Genomic DNA, 19,767 nt, shown 5'->3' on the forward strand with positions numbered 1-19,767 from the left:
CATGTGCGTAAGTCATTGAAGGTGGTAGGACAGGTTGAGATAGTGGTTAATAAAGCATACGGTGTCTTAGGCTTTATTAATAGGGGCATAGTGTACAGGAGCAAGGAGGTTATGTTAAACTTGTATAGGACACTAGTTCAGCCTCGGCTGGAGTATTCTGTCCAGTTCTGGGTGCCACACTTAGAAAGGATGTGAAGGCATTGGTGAGATTGCAGAAAAGATTCACACGAATGATTCTGGGGATGAGGAACTTCAGCTATGAAGAAAGATTGAAGATGGGATTGTGTTCCTTGTCGAAAAGAAAGCTGAGAGGAGATTTGATAGAGGTATTCAAAATCATGAGGGCTCTGGACAGAGTAGATAGGGACTAATTGTTCCCACTTGTGGAGGGGTTGAGAATGAAAGGGCACATATTTAAAGTAATATTGGTAAAAGAAGCAATGGAGACATGAGGAAAAACTTTTTCACAGTGAATGGTTAAAGTCTGGAGTGCATTGCCTGAGAGTGTGGTGGAGGCATATTCAATCAAAGTATTCAAAAGGGAATTAGACATTTGTCTCAAAAGGAAGAATGCGCAGGGTGACCGAGAGAAGATGGGAGAATGGAACGAAGTGAATTGCTCATTTGGAGACACGATGTGTTAATACAGAAATGGGACAACACTTCCCCATAATCTTTCAGACATACTTCATTTGACAAATCCAGATTTCTACAACTCTTAACACATTGCTTTAAAGAAATTGTCCTTGAACATCCACAGGTTTTTAATCTCAATACAAGCTTCAGGAACCACTGTGCTTGTATTTCTGCTTCCCAGCCCAGAATATGCAGGGTCTGTGGGGAGTTGGGGGTGAAGTGTTTTCTCATCTTTCTAGACATTCTGGGCTGAATGGCTTCCTCCTGCGTTCTAACATTTCTGTGATTATGAAGTATGGTCATAGTGGTACAAATGTCAAATTCCAGGTTTTGTTGATTGAACATGGTGGGATTTGAACCCATGTCCCCAGAGCATTAGCCTGGGGCCTCTGGATTACTAGCCCAGTGATGTTACCACTACACCACCATCTCCACTTGAGTCCAGAATATTGAATCTGTGTATTATGTCTCAGCAATTGCCTCAGCCCAACGTTAGAAGAGCAGCCTTTACTGTGCAAGAATTACACCTTCCTCTTAACAAAGCAACCATCCTATCCTCCCTGAGTGAGAATACCAATTTAGGGGAAGTTTTATGCCAACATCCAATGGGAATTGGATTGAACGTCTATGCTAATTTCCCATAGGACCTTTACAGTCAACAGACAAGGGAGATGCATATCACATCAGTCTGACCAGGATTTGAACCTGGGTCCATGAAGTAAAAAACCAACCCCAGTTAAGAAATGTAGCCCCGCAAAACCTACAGAATGGGTGGAATTTAATTTCCCCCAACCCGACTGCCTGATTTCTGATATGATTTAAATCACACCTGCAGAAATGACCATGGAGGGGTTGCCATCAGCTATCCAGCCAGTGAACAGGCCCATGGTCACAGTCATTAAATCAAACCCAATGTTTTTGAAGAGAACGTTTAGGACCTAGATTTATAAATTCTATGTAAAATTCTGATGCTTATATAACCTTACCGTGCCGTATAGCTTTCCCTTCTTGTTCATGGCTAAATAAAAGCCAGTGTTGACCGCTTTGATTGCGACTACTCCGACATTTACTGATCTGATCTCCATTATACCTGCAAATAACAAAAAAAATGTATTATAAGAAGAATTTTTCCCCCATGGCTGATGTTGTAATATGATGTGCATATACCTTTAAGGGAGTGAATTTTAAACTACTGGCAATAAATACCACATTGACAGGATGTGATGTATTAGTCCCATGGATTGTAGGCAGTCTGCAAGCATCAGGGTAGGGAATAGATATCCTGTGCTTAGCTCCCAGTGAACGTTATCTGTACATAGTCTTGTTGTCAAACCAAGAATCCACAATATTTTGTTTCACAAATCCTTGTGTATGATTGCTATGTTTATGTCGAAGAAGAACAAGAATGTAACATGGTGGCAGCATGCTTTTTGAAGATTTTACTAAGCAGAATTCAAGCCTCAAACCCTTCATGTTCAGCAGAAGAAAAGAACTGGTGTGAAAGTGAAAGAACTATCAAAACTCACTGTGTGTAAGGATTCTGCAGCTTTGTAGGATTCTACACACACTGTACCTTTATCCTGGGATTGGATCTCACACCAGCTAGGAGGCATCAGGTCTCAGCAAGATTGTTAAAATCTGGGAGAGCTTAATTTGTAAATGTCTAATTGCTGAAAAGTTTAAGCAGGAACCGAATTCAGAAGTAATAAGTCCACCAAGACCTTTACAGATTTTAAAAATTAAATTATTAAATATTTATTAACAAAATAAAAGATTTCAAGCACGTACATAAGACTACAATTACTTATTACTATAATAACTCCTAAAATTCCTAATTAACCTGACCCTCGGTTATACCCCCTTTAAGGCAACAGTCCAAAATAGATTTTAGATTTAAAACAGAACCAGCAAGTTAACACAATACCCACTTGACAGTGGAATTCCAAATGGTTTTTCCCCAACTTTAGTTTTGTTATATAGCACTAGGCACAAATGGCTGGAAGCTTCATTAAGGCTATTTCACACATTCCTGTTAGATCTTACATAGCCTTCTCCCACATAGCCTTTCATTCCACTTTATATATATTTCTCTCCTTTTAATACGTAAATTCTATTGTTCCATGTGTCTTCAAAACTGTATCTTCCTCATAATATAAAAATTTTCATGTTGCAAATATTGTCAGTAACCTTTGAGAAAAATAAACACACTCCTCAGCCTTGCTTATTGGGCTAGCTATAAACAGACTAAGATCCCTTTGAAATCCAAATCCCTTCATTTATCTAAAAATGCAAATTCCATTCACACCTTACATGCTAAGCCAGCATCCATGTTTACTCATTAGCATGTCAAACACCTAGCTTCTTTTGATCATTTCAAGCTTGCAGTCTTGACTCCAAATGTAATTAAATCTGTGTGCGATACTGGTGCAGGTGCAAACATCCTTCCACTTCATACGCTGAAATGTATATACTCACAGAAGTGGTAAATGATGATTTGGCCAAGCAACACCAAACTCACCTTGAACAGTGACTCAGCAATTCCATCCCTGGGATCTATTATACTTAAATGTTGCTGCAAAAACTCACCCTGGTTACCCCAGATCTCTTATACTGTGGACACTATGGGTCCAGTGATCACAGGCCTACCAGCGTGCAAGGATCTATCCTTGATTACCATCCATGTTATTGTCAAGACAATGATGAGGACCACAGACCACAAGGAGCACCATCGGAAACCCTGTACTTACACTGGGAGAAGACCACCTAACTCATCAATGCAGATTATCAACCAACGGGCTACACAATATTATTTGAACCAAATATGTATCCCCATTCCGAATGTGCATACTTCACTGCACTGCAGAACGAATGCAGAATTGCTATTCAGCAGACATATGCGGACAACACTACCTAGACATCTCTCATTGATACTCTGAGGAGTCTGTCTGTCTTTCATCCACCCTCGTAACGAGGGTTGGTCGCACTATGAACAATCTTTCTCCACTGATTTCTATTCTCTGCTGCTCTTACTTCCTGTCCCATAGACAGTCCAGTCCACATTCTGATGTTATCCATCCATGCCATCTTTGGTTTTCTTTGTGCACACTTTCCAGGTATTTTGCTTTGTATTACCTCTTTTTCCATCACTCCTGCCCGTTCATACCATATGACCAAAATATGTGAGCTTCCTCGATATTACTGCCTCAAACAAGCTCCTTTTACTCCGAACTCTTGAGGAGTACGTGATGCATTACGTGAAATACTGGGGAAGATGAAAGATGCCTATGAGATGCTTGCGGGTAACAAATTACCCAGCTTGAACATCAGACAGAAAGTTCGAGTACAACACCCAGCTGATGGCACTTGAAGTCTGTCAAAAATCATCAGCATATGATTCAGAACTAAGATCGAATCAGGTGTGAAAAAACCAAATGGCATAATAGTGTGGCAAAACAGATGCCAAATCAGAACAATACCACAACCACAAACACTGAGTAACCCTCTTACAGCAAGAACACAGTCTAAGATACAAGACAAACAAAGTATCCTTAACCGGCATTCTGAAGAAAAAGCAGCCTTCAGCAAAGATCCCCATAACTAAAGCTGGACAGATAAGCAAACTGGTAATGTGTTTCAGAGACTTGTAGATTTATTGCTCTGTGTTAAAGTCCATTCAGACACAATGTTATCCTCTTTTGCTTTCATGTAAATAGTTTGATTATTTAAGGGTAAACCTTTAGTTAGAAAAAAGGGATGCTGTGATATAATGTGCATATACCTTCAAGGGAGAGTATCTTAAACTGTTGTCAATCAATTACCACATCAACAGGATGTAATGTATGGAGTCCCATGACCTGTAGGCAGTTCACAAGCAGCAGGGTAGTGATTAAATGTACTGTGCTTAGCTTCCAGTGAACCTTATTTGTGTATAGTCTTATCTTCAAATAGTGTTTCCTAATACAAACTTATCCCAGTTCAGCAACAAGTTAGAGTTTTCCAGCTGTTACCTAAACCTGTCCCATTGCACTGCCCCCTTTTAAATTTGCATGCATTATTAGTTGTGCTTCAAGAATCCAGTTAATCCAAACTTTGCCTGTTCAGAAAAATCTGCAATGCTAAACCTTAAAGCTTTGTAAAAGGGAAAATCCTTGTCTTCATGATTTTTGATTGACAAACATCATCACTGAAAACCAGGCACAGGGATAGGATGTGGCACTATATGTTCTGTAGGTCACTTGCATGTTTGGTACCACAGATTTTGAGGCCTGTATTTCGTTGTGGATTCCCAGCTGTAGAAAAACTAAGGGCGGGATCTTTTGGCCCTGAATCATCGTGGCGGGACAGGGAAATCCCGCCTAAGTCTTCAGTCATGGCTTGAATAATCCAGGTTCTATAGACCATGTGGGTGTATTTGAGGCCTTTTTTGCCTTTTCCCTTCTCTCGATAGTTGACTCCTTGCTGATCTATTGATTCCTTACTGGGTTAGTTAGGGTGGCCATGAGTCTGATTTAGTACCGGACAGAGTCCAAATTTCTCCATATTGGGGCTCACTACAGGACTAGATGATCTTCCATCCAGTATTTCAAAGTCTCGGTGCAGCAGCCACTTCCTTTTAAGCTCACAACGCCGCGTAGGCCCAGGCAAGGGAAGGCCTGTTTATATTGCGGGCACTTGCTGACCAGCAAGTGAGATACAGTAATGAATAATGGCAAAATCAACCAGTTAGAGAGACTCGTTCCAAAGGTCACCCTATTGACTAGATGTCAGCTCAACCCCCTCACGATCATTTCCAGGTCGGTTGACTGCGCATGTGAGAAAGGTCCAATTGGACCTGTCCTGCAACTTACCGCCCTCAATGTCTTCCTACCAGCCTCATTAGCTAATATCAATATCATTCATTCAAAATCATTCAGTGAGTGCCCAGGAAACAAGATCCTAGCCTTGTCCTCCTAGTCATCTTTGCATCTGTGCATGTGTGGGAGTTTTCCTTTTCTTTATTCTTTCGTGGGATGTGGGTGTCACTGGCAAAGGCAGAATCTGTTGCCCATCCCTAATTCCCCTTGAACTGAGTGGCTTGCTAGGTCATTTCAGAGGGCCGTTAAGAGTCAAAATCAATGCTGTAGATCCGGAGTCACATGCAGGCCAGACCAGGGAAGGACGGCAGGTTTCCTTCCTCAATGGGCATTAATGAATCAGATGGGTTTTTACAACAATTGATTTTAGTTTAATGATCACCATCACTGAGACTCACATTCAATTCCAAATCTTGTTCATTGAATTTAAATTCCATTAGCTTCTGTGGTGGGATTCGAACCTATGGCTGCACAGCATTTGCCTGGGCTCCCCAATTACTAGTCCAGTGACATTACCATTATGTCACCATTATTCCCTTAGTAGGCTGGCACTGCGGGGGTGGGTGGGGCATGCTTTGTGTCCAGTATTTTGGGCGTCCTCTACTGGCCACCCTCATTACAGTTTAGAACGACTTCCTGCTGAACCACAGGTCACAGTGGTTGTGTTGGATGTCAGTCACCCACTGGTGTCTTGGTAGAGTGCCCATTAGTCATGTGCAAATTCATACAGTGAATACTGGCAACCTATTTGATGACAGAACAGCCCAACCAATTCTCTCCTTGCCTAACACCTATACAGGGCACGTGATCTCAGCAAGAGCCACTGGATAGGAAACAGAACCTTAGCCAATCATGTTCTCCATAATCCAGCAGTGAAGAGGATAGCTATAGCTGCCTTGCAGTTGTCCATGTGGAGAACGGGTAGCTCAACACAGACCAGGGGTTGAAACTGGAAAGGTTCTGGCCTATAAAGCTGAGCACTCACTGACTAATTTTTCTGAGCTACTGGGAGAAGCTACACTTTTTAGATGTGGAATATCATAGGATTACACTGGATATACAGCACAGAATAGGCCATTTGGCCCAACTACCATGTCGGTAGCAGGTAGGGGGCGCATGCACAAGGGTGCCTCAAAATAAAGGTACCCTTGGAAACCTTATTAGTTTTTTAAAATATTGAAGGCCCACAGCTCATAGGGCCATCAGTGCACAAGAAGGGTTGAATGGCTGAAGCTGCGACCTTTGCATTTTTTCAGCCCCTTCACGGGGCTGGTGAGACAATGCCCCCATTGTTCTACAGCTTGCTGCCAGGAAGCCACCTTCAACCTGCCACCAGCCACCAGACTCAGCAGGGGTGGGCCACTTTGACACTGAGAAAATCCAGGTGATGTCCTCAGCACGCTCCCAAACGGGCCAATAATTGGGCAAACCAACATTACCGAGTGGGTGACCATCCTCCCTGAGAAGTTGCCTCTGGAAAGATCGCACTGAGGTGGCAACACGCCAGGCAACCATCATGCCACACTGCAGCACAAACTCGCCAGCTCACCTGCCTTCTAACCCACCTGTGCGGTAAATCCAACCCTATTGAGGACAGCAGTTAAATAGCCTCCTGGGACTCAATGGGACTCATTAACTCAAAAACTATTAAAATCTTTATCGGGTTTAAGCAAGTGCAATGCACTGTCATCAGGAAGGTGATCAACGTTTTTAATTGCTCTGGTCTCCTGGTCAGGGTGATGTCAAGACTAAATATGAAATTTTAAAATCAGATTATCAAGTTTACAAGGAGCTCAATCGACTTGTGAGAAGATGCGGTTGTTAACTTCAATGCATCATTAAATGAAAAATCCTCAGAACATTTTATCTCAACAGCAAAGGACAATTATCTACCAGCTGATACCTTACTATTAAAAACATGAGGGCTGCATGAGCTTAAGTCGCTACACTCATGAAAGTAATTCTAGAGGAAGTTACATATATTGTATGCACAATATGATTGACTATTTGTAATATAATAAAACCAGCATCAAAACAAACCTGGTTTCCAAAGCTAACTGGGGTGAAGACATGCCACTTGCATTATCTGATGACCTATCATCACCTTGTTATGCATTTTTAAGCTGCATCGCCATGCAACTGTCAATGTGGTTGAGTCTTGTGGTATCTACAATCTTGTTGCTACAGGCTAGATGATGCTATTTTATATGTCACCTTTCCAATCAATCAAATCTCAATGAGCTTCGCACGTCAGGCTGTGACAGTATTCACAACACAATACCACCCATAATTTCCAATTAATTCCCAATAGCATGACTCTCTAACCAAGATTGGTAATGTGTGAAATCAAGCATTCTGTCATCTGAGATTAGGGTTGAGGGCACTTTTGAAACAGAGTGGGGGGAATTGTAACCAGAGTGCAGCATTGTGAGACCATAAGACCATAAGACGTAGGAGCAGAAGTAGGCCATTTGGCCCATCGAGTCTGCTCTGCCATTCAATGAGATCAGGACTGATCTGATAATCCTCAACTCCACTTTCCTGCCTTTTCCCCATAACCTTTGATATCCTTACTGATTAAAAATCTGTTTATCTCAGCCTTGAATATACTTAACGACCCAACCTCTACAGCCCTCTGCAGCAAAGAATTCCACAGACTAACTACCTTCTGAGAGATGAAATTCCTCCCCATCTCTGTCTTGAATGGACAAACCCTTAGTCTGAGATTATGCTCTCTGGTCCTAGACTCTCCCACAAGGGCTGAGATGAGACCATCTCAGGCAGCTCAGTTTATGAACTTGGCCTTAATTGGTGCTCATAGATTATAGATTGAAACAAAGGCTTCAAAAATGTTTTCAGAACCTAGTTGCTCTCTTCTATAAACTCTAAAGAAAAGTGACTGTTTCAGTGTTGAGCTCTCACATGGAATTGGGGCTATAGATTCACAGCTTGTGGTATCTCTAAGGTGCCATAGCAATCGCAGGCTGATAATGCATTAGTAACTGAACCTCAGGGTTCCACATGTTGAATAGACCCAACATGAAAAGGTTTGAAAATTGACATTTTGGTCAATTGACAAATAAAGCAATCGACCGTTAACTCCTTTAAGCATTTTTGATTGTGCCTATGAATGGGGTTACTGTACTCGGTGTAGTTGGGTGATGTGCAACACTATGCTATAGTATGAATGGGAGCTAATATTAAGACAAATGCTGCTGCCTATAACTCATTTCCCAGCCCTGAAAAGAGCACTCAAATCCCAATTATGAAGGTTTATACATTTACTATTGGAAACAATCAAGTTTCAAGCAGAAGGAGAATAAAACACAAAAAGAGTAGAAATAAAATGGGATTTTCATAGGTATGGGAACGCAATACAGCACCTTGAAACAATTTCAACTGGCACAGGTGAACTAGGGAACTGACTGAAATATTCAGAATTTTGTCATCACTAAGGACATTACAAGGTAGAAGTAGATATTGCATTGCAAATCAGTGTGAAGAAACCAGCGGTGCGATGACCCACATCCAATCTCCAGAGGCCAACTTGCACACCAGTACACATGATGCACTGGCAAATGGTGCCTGCAGTAGTTCTTATAGTTAAGTTAACCAAAGTTGAGCACATGAACTATTTTATCAGTGGGCAAACGTAAATGCCGAGAGACCATATTTAAAATATTTGAACTGAAAATGAGTTTTTATTGTAAGTGTAGCACAAAAAGTAGCTCCGTACTGGACCCAATGCCAGGCATTAAACATCACCTTTCAGCCCTTCTAGGCGATGAACTGTGCACCATTTGTTAGGATGTGGGGAGAGAACAGGGGACTGCAGTGGTGGAACAGTGCTCATCACACTATTGCAGTAATTGACCTAAAAAGCATTCATGACTGATGAAGACTAACTTCTCGGTAATTTTAGTATTACTCTCTCTCCTCTCCTGTGTCTATCTCTCTTTCTCAGAGGAATCATGAAAAGTTATCATCATTAATTTACATTACTCTGGACTGTAAGCATAGATGCTAACAATTGGTTTGAATCTGGGTTCATGAGGTATTATGCCATGTGATTAAAGGGAATGATCTGAGTTTTATGAGTGCATTTAAAGTAATGATGGTGATACAATAGCTTCTATCTATTTTTACCAATTTTTTTCTCTCTGTTCACCATCTGGAGGCATTGTTTGCTACTGAGGATCTGTTAGACATAGGCACCCTCAGGTACCATAAGTGATCATAAATGAGTTTAGACAGCAAGTGTTAGAAGGCAGATGTTGTGGGTTTGGTGGGGATGTTCCAGTCATACTTAATCCGCTCTCATCTAACATGCATACAAAGCCACAATCATGCACTTTCCAACAAGCATCATTACTAAGCAATTTACAATGGGAAAATTGGCTGACTTTCCCCTTCGTAATCCAGAGGGATCAGCAAATGCAACCCAGGATTGGAGCTTTGAGCTACTACTAGTCAGGGTAGGTTGCCATTTATGTCTTTCCAACACATTTCATGCTGGAATAGAGAAACAAGCTTCCAGTAATGTTCACATTTTAAAAATAATTACCACATGCCTAGCTGCCAACCAAGAGGTGCAGATCAAAAAAAGGTTCAGCAAAGTTAGTTAGGGTGGATTGCCCATTGGTAGTTCTGACACTGAGCAGTGTTCACTGGCCGGGTAATCATGAGTCTTTAGTGGCTAATTTTCAGACCATGTAAGTGAAGAGTTGGCAAGTAGGGTGCTGCAGGCCTGTGATTTCCCCACAAATGACACTCCTGATTGGGGAATCAGCTCGATAGGTCTGCCACAACTTCATGGCTGCCATGAAATCTAACACATTTTGTGCAGACACAGGGTGCCTTGTGTAAAGTCCCCTGCTCTCACCTTGTTCCTTCATTAATTTTCTTTGCCGATTCCAGTCTACTGTATAATTCACCGTAGCCTTGGAACTCATTGTAAATTAATTACTTTGTTACAAAGCAAGATGACCCATGATAATACCTTTTGTTATTCTGTGCAGTTCATACTATATTTTCCTAAATTCTGTTAGGATAACAAGCTGATATAATCAAAACAGTTTAGCATTTGTATTTTGATCATTATCGCTTCTTTGCTTATAAACATTGCTTCTACTAAACTCATTACCTCTACCATATAACATAAATAGAAGTAAAAAAAGAGGCTGATTCCCCCCCTGTTGCTCTATTTTAGTCTCATAAACATAGTGAGTAAATTTCCTCTGCGCCTCATTTCCACCCAAACTAGCAATCTAAAAGAACATGTTTACAGTCCCATTAGAAATAACGATCAGAGCAATTATCCTTGCTGTGTTTTTTTGATATTGATAACGCAAAGGGACCAGAGGAAATTTTTTTTCCCCCATTAACAAGGTCTGTACTGTAACTTGCTGCCAGCCATCTGTCTCTGGTGCATGTTACACTTTCATTATGAACAGGGCTACTCTCTGACCACAAATGAATGGGTTTAATTCCATTTTATTGCATGAGATTCCAGGATTTCTTCTTGTGGTTGCAGGGATCACATTCTGTGATTCTGTCCATCTATAATTATGCTCCGTCATTTAGGCAACCTGGATAAGTCAAATCCTGTTTTTATTATAACAGATTATGGATTTTCCAGGATTTTTTTCTGATGTTCTTTCGAATTGTACCCAATGATCCTATCCATTTTCTCTTGTAGGTCAGTGGCGGTGATTAGTAACAATGTAATTAAGCAAAGCTATCACCCACATTTTTATTGTGAGATTTTCCAAATTTCAAAGCCCGGGCTTTGTTCTGAAAAAGCTATCTTGCTCTAGGCGTAATATAAAGCAAATTCTAAAATGTGTTCAGTTATAAAATGAATTAAAACAAATCTTCAACCCTGTCTTCTGGTTACTGTATGCGGAATATTTTAGTCTTTCAAGTCCTTTTCTCTCTGATGCTCTTCAGCTGTTTGGCGATGGAATACAAAGGCACTTTGGGATTCTTTGTCAGTGTGCATTTAGGCTTCTGGTGTGCTGAGAAGAAACTAGTTAAATGTTCTGGGCTTTGAAATAAAAGCTGTAACATGTTCGAAACATAAGAGTGACTCCGCTTCAACCAAAAGGAAACAGGCCTTGTGGAAAAAAAAGACTGGGTATAAGATCAATCAACCATCTCTGACCTGATGGCCTGACAGGGCCTTTTGTCAGGTTTAAAATACTGTGTGGTCTATAGAATAAAGCTCTGACAAGGCTCCTTTTTGACCCCAAAGTGCTCACCTGAGAGTGGCTTTAACAATAGCTCCCAGTTATATTCAATGAGTGTACAAAAAAGAGTAAAAGGCTTATTAATTGTACAGATTAAAGGGCAGACCCAAAGTCTTCTAAGGCTTTAGTAAGCTTTTCCTGTGCCGGCCCCATCACCACAGCCCAGTTAGTACAATACTGCATGGGAACTCATCAAATCCCACCATGGCCTTCCTCTGATTGACATACCTTTTCAATTATTTCACAGTTTGCTAAGTTATAAATGGAGAGGGCCTGCTTCTAAGACATCTTTTCATGTTGACTCTGCATTTGCAGCTAATGACCGTGACTAGCACCTTTGATCTGGGACTCTGTGCCCCATGCTGGCTGCACTTGTGTAGGCTTAAGGCCTACCTTCCCATTTCAACACGCCTTTCTCATTCTGGTCCTGTAGTGGTGATCTGTCACAGTTAAATGTGAACAAAAGCCTCTCTTCACCCCTTGGATTTTTCTTTGGGTTGGGTTGGGGGGTTGGGGAGGTGAGGGGCGTGGGGAGAGGAAGCTGTCTGCTGCAGCAAACCTAATTTTGTAACCCTTTCTGCACTAGACCACTGTTTGGAAACTAAAGTAAGCACTCCTGACCGAAAATTATATCTAGGAATTACTACTCTGTATTAGTGACCATCAAATTTACTCTAAATTTCACATCTTGGCAAACAAGATTGACATTAATCTTGATTTCATTAAACTTTCACACTATGGCAAAGTGGATAATGCCATTACAGTCATGTAAAATGTGCTTAAATACGATGAAGGAAACAGTCGCACTTTAATAATGTACCAACCTTCTGTCATAACAGAGAGAGTTGCATAAGACTCTATCGCCTGAAGCTGCCTTCATTACTTTATTATTCTGAAGTTGTTTTGAGGGGGAAAGTTCAGAACAAAGAACAAATAGATCCTTCCCCCTTCTCAAGATCTCTTTCTCAGACGTTGCTTTTATCATTTCGCTTTTGCTCCTTGGAAGCAGCCATTTGCTCTGAAAAGCTTTGTGTTTTGTGAAGCATATTGTGGATCATCACTCTGACTGCCTCACCAAATCCATGGTATAACATAGCAATATTAAAAAAAATATATCATGCACCAAAGAAAAGTTAAATAAATTTCTATCAGAATGACTTTACGGTAAAAATTTCTTTGTGCCTGCTCCGGTCGCATCACAAGAATACATCGTTGCAAAATGCATATTCCTCTGAACTGGCGCACATTGGGAAATTGGGGGCTGAAAGTGCACAATTATACAATCTATACCCCTGGCATGCACCAAGGGGTGGAGCAGTGGAACTTGTATGCCTTTGTTTCATCTTCACCTGAAACTAGCTGGGAGGCCCACTTTCGTGTACCAACCAGTGAAGGAATTACCCTGTTCATTAAGTGTGCCAACATTGTAAATGACTTTGCGCAGATCTCATCTGGCCGTTGGCCTTAGCAAAATCATAAATTTGGAGTAACTCGTTACGGCAGTTGTAATGTGAGTTTATTTTTTTTTAAAAACGTAATGTGGGTATCGCCTCAGAAAAGATTGGGACCTTACCGAGTGTCATCCCATAGTTAGCAATGAAATGTTGCTTCCAGTAGAAGCGAGTGGCATAACATTCCTTCAGCAAGGAGAAGGGACCTGAAGAAGAATGTGGGTTTGGATTTGTCACAGATGATACTGTTAGCTGAGAAATGAGACTCAAGGCACCGACCAGAATCAGCTGAACCAGATACGTGACAGATAAGCCTCATCCCCACATACTTGTTTTTTAAAAATTAATTCGCAGTGAGGTGGGCGTCGCTGGCTGGGCCAGCATTTATTGCCCGTCCCTAATTGCCCTTGTTCAGAGGGCATTTAGGAGTCCACATTATTGAGGGCCTGGAGTCACATGTAGGCCAGAACAGGTAAGGACAGCAGATTAGTGAACCAGATGGGAATTCAAATTTCACCATCTGCTGTGGTCCCCAGAGAATTATCCTGGGTCTCTGGGTTACCAGTCTAGTGACAATACCGCTATGCCACCACCTCCCCCCCTTGCTATTGTAATATGTCAATGTGGCTTTATTTCAGATGTGTATGATTGTGAGTGGTATGGCAAATAATGTCCACTTCAAATTATGATGTAAAGGCAAAAACACAGAGAGGTTTTATTTTTATCATAATCACTTCAAATTTAGGGAGTGATAAATAATGTAGTCAATATGGCATTTAAGTCTGTCTTTTTTAGGAGTATCCAAGCATTTTCGCATTGAGGGTTACTCTATTGTACTGCATGGGATCCCAGGAGCTATGTATAAAGTTGAAACCTATCCTCCCAATAAGCAGTATATATTTCAGAAAGCATACAGTGACAGATTAAGTGTTCCGACTTAGTTTTCTCAATGGCAGATCAATTCTGTGCTGAGAATGACCCAAACCTTCCGACCCGTGGAATTCAAACAAGAAGAAATTTAAGGACAAATTGAATTCAATTTACATGGGCTTCAGGAGTCAGATTGCCTGCACTCATGGACCACATTTGGCCCAAGGAACAGCAATTTAAACAGCCTCGTTCAATACATTTTACTTTAATAATCAAGTGGGCTGCTTTGTCCTGGATGGTGTCAAGCTTCTGGAATGTTGTTGGAGCTGCACTCATCCAGGTAAGTGGGGAATATTCCATCACGCTCCTGATTTGTGCCTTGTAGATGGTGGACAAGCTTTGGGGAGTCAGCAGGTGAGTTACTCACCGAAGGATTCCTAGCCTCTGACCTGCTCTTGTAGCCTCAGTATTTATATGGCTAATCCAGTTGTGGTCAATGGTAACCCCTAGAATGTTGATAGTGGGGGTTCAGTGATGGTAATGCCATTGAATGTCAAGGGGTGATGGTTAGATTCTCTCTTGCTGAAGATGGTCATTGCCTGGCACTTGTGTGGCATGAATGTTATGTGCCACTTGTCAGCCCATAGCATGGATATTGGCAAGGCCTTGCTGCATTTAGACATGGACTGTTTCAGTCTCTGAGGAGTTGCAAATGGTGCTGAACATTGTGCAATCATCAGTGAACATCCCGACTTTTGACCCTATGATGGAGGAAAGTCATTGTTGAAACAGCTGAAGATGGTTGGGCCTAGGACACTACCCTGAGGAACTCCTGCAGTGATATCCTGGAGCTGAGATGATTGACGTCCAGCAGCCACAACCATCTTCCTTTGTGCTAGGTATGACTCCAAAAATCCCTGATTCCCATTGACCCAGTTTTGCTAGGGTTCCTTGTTGCCACACTCAGCCAAATGCTGCTTTAATGTCAAGGACAGTCACTCTAGCCTCACCTCTGGAGTTCAGCTCTTTTGTCCATGTTTGAACCAAGGCTTCAATGAGATCAAGAGCTGAGTGGCCCTGGCGGAACCCAAACTGAGTGTCAGTGAGCAGTTTATTGCTAAGCAAGTGCCGCTTGTCAGCACGGTTGAAGACCCCTTCCATCACTTTATTGATGATCAAGAATAGATTGATGGGGCTGTAATTGGTCAGGTTGGATTTGTCCTGCTTTTTGTGTACAGGACATACCTGGGCAACTTTTCACATAGCCGGGTAGATGCCAGTGTTGTAGGTGTACTGGAACAGCTTGGCTGGGGACGTGGCAAGTTCTGGAGCACAAGTCTTCAGAACTATTGCCAGAATATTGTCAGGGCCCACAGCCTTTGCAGTATCCAGTGCCTTCAGCCGTTTCTTGATATCACGTGGAGTGAATCGAATTGGCTGAAGACTGGCAACTGTGATGCTGGTGACCTCTGGAGGAGGCCTAAATGAATCATCTGCTCAGCACTTCTGGCTGAAGATTGTTGCAAATACGCAGCCTTATCTTTTGCACTGATGTGCTGGGCTCCCCATCATTGTGGTCTGTGGAAGGTGGTGAGGGAACCAACAAGAGGGGAAAAAAACTTGACCTTATCTTCACCAAACTGCCTGCTGCAGATGCATCTGCCCATGACAATATCAGTGGGAGTGACCATCACACAGCCCTTGTGGAGACGAAGTCCCGCCTTCACATTGAGGATGCCCTCCATCGTGTTGTGTAGCACTACCACCATGCTAATTGCGATAGATTTTGAACAAGTCTAGTAACTAAAGACTGAGCAACCATAAGGTGCTGTGGGCCATCAGCAGCAACAGAATTGTATTCGAACACAATCTGTAACCTCATGGCCCGGCATATGCCCCACTCTACCATCACCATCAAGCCAGGAGATCAACCCTGGTTCAATGAAGAGTCCAGGAGGATATGCCAGCAGCAGCACCAGACATACCTAAAAATGAGGTGTCAATCTGGTGAAGCTACAACACAGGACTACTTGTATGCCAAACAGCATAAGCAGCAAGTGATAGACAGAGCAATTCCACAGCCAATGGATCAGATCTAAGCTCTGCAGTCCTGCCACATTCAGTCGTGAATGATGGTGGACAATTAAACGACTCACTGGAGGAGGAGCCCCATCAACTATCCTCACCTACAATGATGGGGAAGGAAGATTTTGAAATGAAAAATTAACTGATTGAATCAGAAAATGCAAAATATAGGGCTGAATTTTGTAGGCCATTTCTCTAAGCATCCCTGGCAGCCATCTAAAATCTAAAATCAGGTGTTAGGCACCTTATGGGTGTAAGTGTGGACAGAGATCCTGTTCCACCCTGATTTCTTTAACAGCCGCTTTCTCGGCATTCTTTTGCTTGTAGGCCACAATCGGCAACAAGTGGTCATTTTTAAAAACACATCAGAAAACATTGTTGCGCAGTCAGTCAACGCAAAGGAATCCGAGGTAAACCTTCTACATAAAGGGTTAGTATTTGAACGAAAAGGGGAGAATAACTGATAGATAAGGAAATGACTGATTGAGAGCATTAGAAGGAAACCAGCCACATAGCCCTTATTGATTTCAAGATGGAATATTAAAGAATATGGCAGACAAAATTGATGCCCTGATGAGTTTTTGAAGGAGATCATTGAATATTGGAATTGTACCAAGAAACTGGAAAAAATCAAATGCAGTGCCAATTTGCAAAAAGAGACAAAAGGATAACCCGAGGAACTATAAACCTGTGAGCATTATATTGATATCATCAGCAAAATAAAAACCATGGATAAAATAATAAATAATGTATAGCATTGGTCACCTCATTTAAGGAAGGATGTAAATGCGTTGGAAGCAGTTCAGAGAAGGTTTACCAAGCTAATATCTGGAACGGGCGGGTTGTCTTATGAGGAAAGGTTGGACAGACTAGGCTTCTATCCACTTGAGTTTAGAAGAGTAAGAGGCGACTTGATTGAAACATACAAGATCCAGAAGGGTCTTGACAGGATGGACTTGGAGAGGATATTTGCTCTTGCAGCAAAATCTAAAACTAGGGGTCACTGTTTAAAAATACGGAGTCGCCCATTTAAAACAGAGATGAGGTGAAATTTTTTCACTCAGAGGGTCGTGAGTCTTTGGAAACTCTCTTCCTGAAAAGGTGGTGGAAGCGGGTCTTTGGGTGAATATTTTTAAGGCAGAGATGGATAGATTCTTGGTATCGGGGGTAGGTGGGATGCAGATTTCAGGTTACTATCAGATCAGCTATGACCTTATTAAATGGCGGAGCAGGCTCAATGGCCTACTCCTGCTCTTTGTATGTCGTATAATAGTAATTGGTCTAAATCAGAGTGTGGTGAGGTACAAGAAGAAAAATAGAAGATAATAAGTCAGTGGGTAGTAGACCTTGCTTGGCAACCTGCTAAGAGTTTTTTTGGGTATAAGAGTTCATCAAGTGAAACTCGGAGATTTATTCAACACAGACTTTCGTAAAGCCTTTGACATAAGACCATAAGACCATAAGACATGGGAGCAGAAATTAGGCCATTCGGCCCATCGAGTCTGCTCCGCCGTTCAATCATGGCTGATAAGTTTCTCAACCCCATTCTCCTGCCTTCTCCCCGTAACCTTTGATCCCTTTACCAATCAAGAACCTATCTATCTCGGTCTTAAATACACTCAATGACCTGGCCTCCACAGCCTTCTGTGGCAATGAATTCCATAGATTCACCACTCTCTGGCTAAAGAAGTTTCTCCTCATCTAGAAGGTCTTCCCTTTGCTCTGAGGCTGTGCCCTCGGGTCCTAGTCTCTCCTACTAATGGAAACATCTTCCCCATGTCCACACTATCCAGGCCTTTCAGTATTCTGGAAGTTTCAATCAGATCCCCTCTCATCCTTCTAAACTCCATCGAGTATAGACCCAGAGTATCACATCAGAGATTACTTTATAATGTAGAAAGATTTAGAAGAGGAAGGAAGCTTTTGAAATGAAAAATTAACTGGTTGAATCAGAAAATGCAAAACATAGGGCTGAATTTTGCAGCTACTGTGGAGGTGGTGTTGGAGGCAGGGTGGGTGAGTGCAGAGAGATAGGGGGTAGCTGCGTCAGGATGGCTTCCTCCTCATGGGAACTTTCCCAGGCTGGGCTGGCAATCAGGTTTGCTGCCCACTCTATGGACCTGGGCGTCTATTTAGGCAATTAATGCGCCACTTAGGGACTGTTTGCGACAGGGCCTGTATTTTCCCACTATTGGAGAGACCCCCGCCAATCAATTGAGGCAGCCTCCCAGTGGCCCTTTATTTTATTACTTCAATGAAGGCAATTGAGGGTGTCCCCATGTTGAGGCGCCCTCATGCTCGCCTGCCTGCTTCAGCAGCCCCCACCTCTCCAGATGGAACTGTAGTCTGGCAGCACTGCAAGCCCTCTGGGCCTCCTGCCTCAGGAACCTGCCCACCATCCTGAATATGAGTTGAGTGTGCAGGCAGTCAATTAAGAGGCCACTTCCTAGAATTGCACTGAGACATGATGGGCCCAACATCTGGGTCCCTATACCCACCGGAAAATTCAGCCCATAGTTGCTAAGGGAGCAGCATCAACCAAGAGCTACCATATTTTTCCCAATATTATTGTGGGATATTTTAAAGCAGGTGTGTGTGTATATGTGGTTCTGCGTGTGTGGCTAATTTAGTTAAACTAGAGATGATTAGACTGCAAGGTTTAAATTATCAACGAAGTTAGGTGTAAAACAGGCATTTGAAATCCAGATGAGTAAACTACGGTGAGGCCTCAGCAGAGGCGGTGTGAATGAAATTTGCATTTTTAGATAAGTGGGAAAGGTATTTGATTTTCAAAGTGACATGGAAAAAGTTTACAATTGGCAAGATAAATAAGGCAAGGTTATTACGTTTATTTTCCCAAAAGTGCTGGCCATGATGATAACATGAAAGACTATTCTGGGAAAAGTAACTTCTAAAGACAAGTTGAAACAATGGGATTTACAGATCAAAAAGGGAGAAATATATTTAAAGAAGGATGGAAGGCTGTGTGAGGTGTGGCCATGTGAGATTTGAAAGGTACACCGTGTGCAACAGGCTTGGGGAAAAAGCCTTTAGCCACTCTGAAGAAGTTTGTTGTTCCAGTAACCAAAGTTATGTTAAAAGCCTTTGGAAGGCCATTGTCCAGTGGGTGCTTGTGGTACGATTGCTGGATGACTTTATATATTTGAAACCTATTTGGACTGTTGCCTTAAAGGGGGTGTGTAGTTGGGAATCTGGTTAAGTAGAAATTTTGGGAACTGTTATTAGTGTGTAACTGTAATCTTGTGTGTCTTTAAGTTTTTTCTTCTTTTGTTAATAAATGTATTTTTAAGCCTTCTCATAATAAATACAAATTTGCAAACTCATTGTGATAGCATGGCCAAGTTTCCCTTGTGGATTTGGTCAGCCTGGCAAATACCGCCTGCCATATCATAATACCCCTGTGGCTGCATGCCTCAGCAGGGTGGTCGAAATTGTGAGAGGCTAAGATGAGTTAAAGCTAGCTTGCACTACTTCAAACCAGCCTGCTCCTCTTAAATGGAAGGTGCATTGTGGCTGGAGCGGGTGTGCAAGTTCTTGTATAAGTCAGTCTCACAGGGAAAAAGACTGAACAATGGCACAACTTGGGATAGAGGGTACTCCAAG

General features: G+C 42.1%; 1 protein-coding gene across 2 annotated transcripts in view; it reads right to left on the minus strand.

Annotated features, from left to right (window-relative positions):
* Window positions 1-19,767, minus strand: part of fgf22 (fibroblast growth factor 22) — a 162,101-nt gene that overhangs the window by 9,848 nt on the left and 132,486 nt on the right. For both annotated transcript variants that reach the window (XM_078555956.1, XM_078555957.1), the window contains exon 3: window positions 1,623-1,726. In XM_078555956.1, coding sequence (XP_078412082.1) covers window positions 1,623-1,726 — 104 coding nt within the window. The remainder of the gene's footprint in view (window positions 1-1,622; window positions 1,727-19,767) is intronic.

The sequence above is a fragment of the Cetorhinus maximus genome, chromosome 13, assembly GCF_964194155.1.
Source record: "Cetorhinus maximus chromosome 13, sCetMax3.hap1.1, whole genome shotgun sequence".
In the NCBI taxonomy this organism is placed as follows: Eukaryota; Metazoa; Chordata; class Chondrichthyes; order Lamniformes; family Cetorhinidae; genus Cetorhinus; species Cetorhinus maximus.